This window comes from Haematobia irritans, chromosome 1, assembly GCF_050003625.1.
Source record: "Haematobia irritans isolate KBUSLIRL chromosome 1, ASM5000362v1, whole genome shotgun sequence".
Taxonomy (NCBI): domain Eukaryota; kingdom Metazoa; phylum Arthropoda; class Insecta; order Diptera; family Muscidae; genus Haematobia; species Haematobia irritans.
In genome coordinates, this window is record NC_134397.1 from 142,495,448 (window position 1) to 142,506,492 (window position 11,045).

Below are 11,045 nucleotides of genomic sequence, written 5' to 3' on the forward strand. Positions count from 1 at the left end.
ATCATATGAAATAACGGTATTTTAATGTACGCACTGAACCCGTTCTAATTTAGGTGAGCACAGTTGAATACAAATAGTATTTTACACGTGTTGAAAGAACAGCTGGTAATCTCACAAAGCATGTAAACAAAATTGGAGAAGTTTCATGTTTAGTGGCGTTTTGTACAATAATATTTATTTATAATGGAAAGTTTGGCGGAATTCACACAATTTCTCCAACCAAATCAACGTTTGGATTTAAAATCAGTAGCTTTAACACATATATTGGGTAAGTTGTGTTATGAAATTGTGATGTGAAAATTGCAAAAGACAAGGGAAATATATTTTATATTATAACAAACTTCATTATTAAATGAAGTTAACAAAAGTACTAGCTATGACAGCAAATACTTGAACTCTATTTAATTACGTTCATTTTTAGAATACTATCCTGACTGGGTAGTAGCCATCAAGGCAACTTCGTGCTTTCGCAGGTCTCAAGTCGGAAAGTTAAATCGATTTACCGGAAAGATGTGCTAAGTGTGTTTTTGTTCCACACGGGAATATCAAGTGAAAATAAGTCGTAAATCTACATACTTACTGAAGTACAATTATTTGATTAATCCCTTGTTCAACATATTCCAAAATTTTTGTCTTTTTGGTTTGTTTTGGATGCTCAAAATGAACCAGATTATTAAGAGGTTGTTCTATAGGACATGCTCCTATCGGGCATGTCCTTTGGAATGAGTCCGCGACATGTTTTTTTTTTTTCTTTTTGACCAAACGTTTCGACTAATACTGGGACTGAACCAGAATCACCAGGGACTAATCCTCCCCCATTCCGGGGTTGATCCATTTCCATCCTTTGGGTTATTAGTGCGATTATAATTCCCTAATTGTTTCGAACGGTCCCCCCACTATCCCTCCCCTTCCGACCGTGGGAGCCACATCCCCATTACTTACATTTCTATAGCACCTAGAATTGGCGAGACTGCCTACAAGATGAATGTAAAAGTCATTTTCGATCCATTAAGAATATTCCTTTCATCGCCACCTTTTTGTAAAAAAAAGATTTATATACGATTACACTGTGGTCAATTGGACAAAATGGGCATCCAGATGTATATCTTTTAGTCATCTATCCGATGATAAGAATGGATACGAAATGTGTTTGGGTTTCTCAATATCAGAAAATGTGGCGGAGAGCCTCTTCGAGAAAAATGTGTTCACTATGTCCAAATGAAAAAATGGACTTCCAAATTTTTATGTGAAAAATAGATCTTTTATTCATCTATCCGATGATAAAATTGGATATTGCAAAATGGGTTTGGCATTATCAATATATGACGTACAACAATGTGCGGGACAAACATTAGCGTAGCTAGACAATTTTCCTAGGGGGGGCTATAGCCCCCCTAGCTAAAAATTTATAGACTGAACTTATAGGTTCAATTAATGTTTTATTTCATAAAATTGAATAAAAAATTAGACATCAAAATAAATCGGCAATTAATTTATAATGAAGCAACTAAAAGTAGTTCCACACTTTTCCCAGCAAAAAAATTGTGAGTTGTTCTAAAGGCACAACTTTAAAAGCACTTCCAAAAATGTCCTCAATTATTTTAACTACACAGGAAGTTGTTTTACTTCATTTTTTCATATTTTAATGTGTAATTTTTTGTTTTCTTTCAAATAGTTTAAAAAAAGAGTAAGAATAAATAAATTGGTACAAATTATTCAAATATTGCCATAAAACTGCTAAATCCATTATAGAAAAATCGATAATTTTGGATATTATTCGAGGAAAAACGTTTCAAACAAGCGTCAGAATGCAATAAAAATCATAAAAACAATAAAAAATTATTTATTTGGGAAAATATCACAAAATTTTTTAATTCACATTTAATCTCACCATAAGAAGGATGCAAATTCAAATTCAACGGCTGTTGAAACGGTGGACATTTGTCCTATGACAAGCTCATATTGCATTAATTGCTTCTCCGCCAATTTTGCACCACTTCTAGACCCAAAAACAGACATTTTCACTACTTTTTTGGCGACGCTTTTTCGCAGCATTATTAAGATATTAATTTATGAAAGAATAGTTTTAATATCAATTACTATTTTTTTAATTAAATTGACTAAACCAAATCACTCAAAAGGTCAACCACAGCTTTATTTCATAAATATCTGACTTCAAACATTGCCATCGACAACTACTACCACAACCCAAGTAATTCGATTGTTCATGAAATTCTTTAGCGGAACTTTGTGCGATTGTATATACTTGTTTAATTGTTATAAAAATTAAAAAAACTATTGACATTTATTGAAAAATGGAAAATCATAAACAGAGTTTCAAATTCTGGGGGGGGGGGGGTAAAATTTTTCTGGGGGGGTCTAAGCCCCCTCCCCAGAGGCCTTCCTACGCTTATGGGGACAAATGTGTCCACCATGCACACACGGAATAAAATGGCAATCCAAATTTATATGTGAATCATATATCCTTTAATCCTCCATCATATCTGGATTCTCAATAAATGACTTACAATGATAGGGGGAGGTTCTTCACGAGCCAAAAGTGTCCACTATGGCCATATGAAAAATGCAGCGAATCAGATGATTTTTGGTGAAAGGTGTTCATACCAATTGAAAGATATCTTTTTTGTGTACCTTTTTTTAAAATGGGGTTTCCATCACTTCCCGTTTGGCCAATTTTTAGCAATTTCTAAGGGGGTTTGTAACGCTAATTGTTTGCTTTCATATCTAATTCTTTTTTCTCATATAGGTGGCGCTGAGACGTTTTTTCATGTACAGATTTATTTTCCCTCATTTGAAAAAAGTAGAAAAAATGTTATTGCATTAAGGCCGGTATTAAGTAATTTTCATTAATAATTTTAAAGAAAATAAACTTTTTCAATTGTTGTTTTGGATCATTTGCCATAATTTTAGTCAACTTTAATTTTTTTTCGATTTTAAGGTGGTTATTAAATTCGAGTTAAGCCGCTAAAACCACAATTTTTATACGCTGCGCCACACTGTGGAACAGGGTATTATAAGTTAGTGCATATGTTTGTAACACCCAGAAGGAGACGAGATAGACACATGGTGTCTTTAACAATAATGCTCCGGGTGGGTCCCTGAGTCGATATAACCATGTCCGTCTGTCTGTGAACACATTTTTGTGATCAAAGTCTAGGTCGCAATTTAAGTTCAATCGCATTCAAATTTGGCACATGTTCCTATTTTGGGTCAGAATAGAACCCTATTGATTTTGGAAGAAATCGGTTCAGATTTAGATATAGCTCCCATATATATCTTTCGCCCGATATGCACTAATATGGACCCAGCAGCCAGAGTTTTATACCGATTTGCTTGAAATTTTGTACAAACATAACACTTAGTCATGTGTGCAAAATTTGATTGAAATCGGTTCAGATTTATATATAGCTCCCATATATATCTCTCGCCCGATATGGACTAATATGGTCCTCAAAGCCAGAGTTTTGGCCCAATTTGGTTGAAATTTTGCACAGGGAGTAGATTTAGCATTGTAGCTATGCGTGCCAAATTTGGTTGAAATCGATTCAGATTTAGATATAGCTCCCATATATATTTTCGCCCGATATGCACTTATATGGGCCCAGAAGCCAGAGTTTGATCCCGTTTTGCTTGAAATTTTGCACAAGGAGTACAATTGGTAGTATAGTCATGTGTGCCAAATTTGATTGAAATCGGTTCAGATTTAGATATAGCTTCCATATATATTTTTCGCCCGATATGGACTTATATGGCCCCAGAAGCCAGAGTTTTGGCCCAATTTGGTTGAAATTTTGCACTAGGAGTACAATTAGTAATATAGTCATGTGTGTTATTTGATTGAAATCGGTTCAGATTTTAATATAGCTCCCATATATATGTTTTCCTGATTTCGACAAAAATGGTCAAAATACCAACATTTTCCTTGTTAAATCGCCACTGCTTAGTCGAAAAGTTGTAAAAATGACTCTAATTTTCCTAAACTTCTAATACATATATATCGAGCGATAACTCATAAATAAAGTGTTGCGAAGTTTCCTTAAAATTGCTTCAGATTTAAATGTTTTGAATTTGTGTATTTTTTAGTAGACTGTATTGTAGTCTGTGTAATTTTGTTATAATTGGCCATGGGGCTTTGAAATTACAAATAAAGTATGAATGAATGAATGAAATGTTTTCCATATTTTTTTAATAAAATTGTGTTCCACCCTAGTGCATTAGCCAACTTAAATTTTGAGTCTATAGATTTTGTAAAAGTCTATCAAATTCTGTCCAAATCGAGTGATATTTAAATGTATGTATTTGGGACACACTTTTATATATAGCACCCAACACATTTGACGGATGTGATATGGTATCGAAAATTTAGATCTACAAAGTGGTGCAGCGTATAATATAGTCGGCCCGCCCGACTTTAGACTTTACTTGTTCACGATTACTTTTCTGTAATAATCCATTTTAAAGAATATACATTTCATAAAAACTTGCGTTGGACTATTCCCCATCAAGTTATATTCAAATTTGCGTCAAAGACGTATAATTTTATACTTTTCTTACTTATTTATTTTTGAATTTAACGGCTAAACTCGTACTCAATACCCACATTTATGTTTTTTTTATCTGAGTATATTTAAATCATGTTTACTTCACGAATGCAATCTCTGGGTTTTTTCTTTTCTAGTAAATTTGAACTATCTTGTCTTTTAGGGCTTACTGGGTCGGACGATGGCAAAGCTGCAATACTATCGCTAGACGATATTATTATAGCCCTTTTTAATTTAACAAAGGATGAAAATTCCGTAGTGGCTAAAGATGCTGTCTTGTGTCTGATAAATTTATCAGCTGATGAAAATGGTGCCCGAAAGATATACGAAACAGCGAAAGAATTGCATCCGGTAAAAATTATCACCAATTTTTAAATTTCTGAGAATTTCCATTATTGTTTGTTAACTTTTTTTTTTAGAAATTTAGCCTTATTTCAAAAGCACTTGAAATAATTACCGATGAAAACGCTGAATATGCAGATGCTTGGACCATGGTTTTAAGTAATTTATCCAGAGTAGAATCATTGGCTTACAATATACTCGATGAATTGGAAGCTAATCCTAAAAGCTTGCTTCAAATGGCAAAGGCTTTTGCCAAAATCGATTATAACACAAAAAAGAATAAACTTCATTATCTTGGACCAATATTTTGCAACTTAACGCAAACAACTAGAGGACGTGAATTAATTTGTCTTAACAAACATAATCTTTTGGATAAAATACTACCATTCGCCTCGTATGAGGATTCAATTGTGCGAAGAGGTGGAACAATTGGTATTTTAAAAAATATTTGCTTTGATCCCGTCTACCATGACATAATACTACGAGATACAGATGATATACTGTATGCAATTTTGTATCCTCTTTGTGGACCAGAAGAGTTTAGTGACGAGGAAAATGATATGTTTCCCATAGAATTGCAAGTAAGATTAAATATTTCTATTACTATAGAAACTATTTTTTTTTTTAATGTTGTATTGAAGTTTGACTATAAACACAATTTGGCTCTATAATATGGTGTAATGACTAGCAGTAAATAAGTTGACCACAAAGTATAGGATTCATCCCTGTAGAAAGGAGAATGTGATGGAATCTTTTCATGCCAGCACCGACAGTATGTTTATACTACATTTTTATTTATGGAGCACAGGCAAAATTGCTAGTGTTTTACATGGATCTTATTAATGATTGAAAGGAAATCCCATTCATTACAATTTCGTATCTGTTACAGTATTAGTTTGACCGATACTCATGTTTATTATGCACATTGATATCACCATTTTGGTTGTTGAAAAGTTGGATACACCAAAGATAAACTTATCAGTAATCACGGAAGTGAAAGGTTGATTTGTACAAAATATAAAAAGTTCGAGTTTTGAAGTAGCCAAAAATTCGAATTTTGAAAAATCGAAGGACAAAATCACGACTTTTATATTCTCACTACATCGAATCTTGCCTGATAGTATAAGCTCTTCGGTGGGCACGTGAGTTAACAGTTTAAACACTTTACGCTGGAAAATGTTTGTATTCAATTTCAGTGGCGAGCTTGTTACTTTATTCCCTCTTGTGGTGTGGAAATGTGGTTTCCGGGAGGGCGGATAACGATGGTGTTCAAAATAATGCAAAAATTCGTTAATATAAAAATCGCGTTTAATTACTTGACCAGAATCCTTATAAAACCTACAAAATATAACGTAATTTAAAAAAAATACACATTTCTGCTAAATTTTGTTAAAATCTATTTGGAAACGACCTTCGCATGGTGTGTTTCAACCAAACACCAAAAAGTTTTCCACGAATGGATTATGTCCTCTCAGTAATGCTGGTGACATTTTTAGAGTGTTTCATGTCGTCCATAAGTGATAATGTGAAAACGCCGTTCGGTCTTGACTATAAAAAGGAGGTCCTTTGTCATTGAGTTGAACATAGTAATAAGAGAAGAGTCAATCACTTGTGGATTTTTTTTTTCGTATTTAAAACGAAAGAAAATTGATTTTGGTTCTTCTATTTCGAATGGCAAGTCACCGCTTTCGAGAAGGAGTCGAATGTGTATAATCATGCCTGTTCTGGGTCTCACCGCACTGTACAACACACATTCTTCACACCTCATAAAAAGTTAGTTGTTCTGGCTCACACGTAAAAACTCTGTTTCTCGGACTTCTGATCGAAAAATGTAAAAAGCATATTCTGAAATGTATTTTATTTGCAGATAGAAACTATGAACTAAACCGAATTTGCCTGTAAAAATACAGTGGAATAAAAAGTAAAAACAATGCCTTGCACATATACACCAGTCAAATTTTAGAAAATATATAAAAACATTAAAGTTTCGGAACCTTTTATTTATTTGTGTTAAAAATGTTCTAACATTGCATACGATACCTGTACACTTGGTCCACAACAAAACGTTTGTGTAAATTTTTCAGGTCTGTGATGGTGTGAAGTGTAGTCCAGAACACCTCTTAAGTGTGACACCTCACGAAAACAATACATGTAGGCACCAGAACAGGCACGAATATGTACCAAGGAAAATGTAATAACATTTTTAAAATTTTAATGAAGTTTCAGACCAAAAATTTAAAAATACATATTTTTGAAAGTCTATGGGTCTATGGTACAAACGAAACGATCTTAAAAAAAAAAATAGAAAAACCCCAGGAACAGGACATGAGTAAAATTATTTGCTTTGAAATATTTTTTTCACAAAAGTAACTGCGAAAACTGAGCAGAGTTCTGGTCTTAACTCTAACTCGAAATTGCTATGGCCTTTATTATTTAATATAAAAACTAAATTTAAAACAATAAATAGCATGATTCGCAAACAATAATTTTCAAACGCTCCAGTATTTGCCAGACACTAAAACAAGAGAGGAAGATCCAGATTTGAGAAAAATGCTGTTGGAATCATTGCTGCAATTGTGTTCTCGTAAAAGATCAAGGGAACATCTAAGATCTAAAGGAGTTTACGAAATTTTAAGAGAATATCATAAATGGGAAGCAAATATTGGAAAAGACAAAGAATGTCTTCTGGCCTGTGAAAATGTCGTTGACATTTTAATAAAGTAAGTAAAATTGAATGTATATTTACATGCATATGTATGTGGATTCAATTAAATGTTATCTTATTTGTAGGAAAGAAGAAGAAATCGGTTTGGACAACTACAAACAAGTTGATGTACCTGAAGATATTGCAGAAAAATTCGTCAAAGAAGATGAAGAATATCTCAAGGATCTGTTATAAGTCATTACTACCAATAGATACAATAGTTAAGTGAAGAAACAATTAAATTTTTTCTGGAAAAACTTTTTATTCTATAAAAATACAAAAAAGTTACATGATGTGTTTGACATTGTTTTTATTTGTTGAACAGATTATACTTACAAAAAAAAAACGAACATGAGAAGGCTATTAGAATGGCTAATGACCGAATGAAGGATCTGCAATGGCTTCGAGCATACCAAGAAACTATAGCCCCAAACTAAACTAATGCGTAAACCAGATTTACTAATGTTCTCAAGATATCAGTTTCAGTACACATAGATATAATAACGGACTCTCAATCAGGGCTGTGGAGTCGAATCAATTTTGCTCGACTCCGGCTCCGACTCCGGCATTTCTTATTAGCCTCGACTCCGACTCCGGAGTAGACTCCAGGTGTTGTACCCAAATCACATTTTAACAGTATTCCAATTGTAATTTAGAGTGTAGTGTTCCAAAAATAGACCGATATAAGTATTCTATTTTGCCATATGTGTTTATATGTCCTAAAGAACCCTAATTTTATATTTTGATAATCTCAGCATTTCAGGGATGTAAAGAACTTTCCATTTTAATGTCAGGCCAATAAATTAAAATACGACACAAGATTATATTGAGACCACTTCAATATATGGCTATATAACAACAATCTCCAGAATATGTATTTATAAAAAAAATTCAAAAAATAATTAGGCTTCCAGAAGTTTAAGAAGTAAAATCCTGGTATTAATCTATATAGGCATTTTATAAAAAATAAATCTATATAAAAAAGAAAAATACACAGAAATCAAAATGTCGGGCTAATCAGATAGAAAGTTTAGATGTTAAAAAATGTAATGTTCCGGATATAGAAAACAAACATAAATTTCCAAAAATTATTTTGATAATCTCAGCATTTCAGGGATGTAAAGAACTTTACATTTTAATGTCAGGCCAATAAATTAAAATACGACACAAGATTATATTGAGACCACTTCAATATATGGCTATATAACAACAATCTCCAGAATATGTATTTATAAAAAAAATTCAAAAAATAATTAGGCTTCCAGAAGTTTAAGAAGTAAAATCCTGGTATTAATCTATATAGGCATTTTATAAAAAATAAATCTATATAAAAAAGAAAAATACACAGAAATCAAAATGTCGGGCTAATCAGATAGAAAGTTTAGATGTTAAAAAATGTAATGTGCCGGATATAGCAAACAAACATAAATTTCCAAAAATTAGGACGGCCGGAATTTTAAATAACCACTACCATACAACAAATGGCAGGAATAGCTGGACAGTTACGAATATCGTTTCTATAGAAATAAACTGGTGAAACATGGATTTATAAATGGTCTATCAGTTATGGACATTACATTAATGTAAAGAATTTCGAGTGGCTTTGATGAAACAAACATTCTCCCAAAAGACCGGCTCAGATGGCACGTTGACAGAGGTTTAATTTAAAATTACAGCTTCCAAGGACATTGGGAGATTTCTCAAGTAATTATCTCCATATACAAAATCTGGGCCGACGGGAAATTTCCGCATTTATTTGTGGATATCAAATAACTCTAAATTCACAATTTCTGACAAATTTTATGAAAATTTTAGACTGGGAAAAACTTTTTAAAACAAATCGGAAGATGGGTTTATATGTAGGTGCTATATCTCAAAATTGTCCGGTATGACACATCTTCGAACTCGACATGCCTGCCAAAAAAATTAGAACGTTAGGTTCTACTGCTATATTGCCTTAAAATTGTACCTTTATCAAGAGTACATATATGGTCAAAAATCGATATTTTAATATGTTAAAAATGGACAATACAATTGATCAATTCAGCCCATATTCTAGTAAAACCTACTTTCTATATCACCGTGAAATTTCACTCATATAAATACACTTTGAATGGCCTGAATTCCATTACTTCGTTTTCCGTTGTTCGATTAAAAACCCTAATGGAATCTAATTTGTCGAAATATTTCTTTAGTTAGAAAGATAGGAAGTGTTTTTCAAAGTTTGCTTCGCCGGAGTCGAGCAAAATTTCTACGACTCCAGCAAAATCTTCAGACTCCGACTCCAAGACTCCGGCTCCGACTCCACAGCCCTGCTCTCAATACTCTTTAGCAGACGGTTAGGTTGTATGCACAGTTACTTCTACAAGAGCTATCACAATGTGGAGGGAAAAGAGACAACAAAGAACATTTTACGTGGGTGTTCTGTTATATATGCAAGTATAAACGAATTTTATGAGCTTTGTAGCATCGGAGGACTATGAGAACTCTAAAAGGTAACTAAAGTCAGCTGTTAAGCGCTTTGAATCAATTCACTTAGTTCAACAGTAACATATAATTTATTTCAACAGTAAAAAGGAAAAACCTCTTGAAACAGCAAAACATCTGTTGAAAAAAGCAGTCACTGCTTGCTGAAATAACAAAACATTCTCTGTTATTAAAAACTATTTTTTAGCAAGCAATAACTCCTTTTCCTTCTTCGTCAGGCTTTTTGCTGTCCTCACAAATTTTTTTGCAATATCTACTAGCAAATTTCATTGAGTGTGGTAAAGTTTTATGAGACTGAATTTTTGGGCAACATTACTGATGATCTTTGAATAGTGTTTTAGTGTTGCTCGGTGTCTAATATAAGCCAATCTTTATCATGTATTTTCCAAATCCTCTCTATGTGTCGCCATCAGAAAATCATAGTTCTTACTACTCTATATCAATTGGCTTTGTTCGCAGCCCGCAGAGGAAGCCCAACGTCCTTCCCATAAACCATTGTATTTGACATTGATTCTGTAAGTATATAAAGATAGTGGAGTGCAAACATGTGTAACGATGTTATTCATTCCGCGTGTGCCTTCTTTATCCAGCACAGCCGCCTCCTCATACTCATAATTTCTAGGTACCCAGCACAGATTAATATGCTGTTCAGTGAGAACTAGAGGTGTGCGCGTGACTGGAATTTCATTCACACTCACGCACATTCACGAAGCAAACCGTTTATTCACGTACGCTCACGCACGATACGTGTGGTATCCAATCCCACTCACGCACATTCACGAAATGAAAACAAGTACTCATGCACGCTCACGCACGAACTACTTTTAAAGACTCACGCACGATTCACGACAAATTCACGAGACTCACGACATTTTCCAAACGGAAATCAGCAAAGGTAACCAAATTCAAAATTTGAATATAATTCGAGAGCTAAATTATTTTCACTTAAC

General features: G+C 33.3%; 1 protein-coding gene across 1 annotated transcript; it reads left to right on the plus strand.

The window, feature by feature from the left end:
• Positions 1 to 108: 108 nt before the first annotated feature.
• Positions 109 to 7,905, plus strand: LOC142221935 (protein HGH1 homolog). The gene is made up of 5 exons (XM_075291822.1): positions 109 to 268; positions 4,726 to 4,913; positions 4,982 to 5,485; positions 7,407 to 7,624; positions 7,695 to 7,905. The coding sequence occupies exons 1-5, from the start codon at positions 184 to 186 to the stop codon at positions 7,801 to 7,803; spliced, it is 1,104 nt and encodes a 367-aa protein (XP_075147937.1). The 5' UTR covers positions 109 to 183; the 3' UTR covers positions 7,804 to 7,905.
• The last annotated feature ends 3,140 nt before the right edge of the window (positions 7,906 to 11,045 follow it).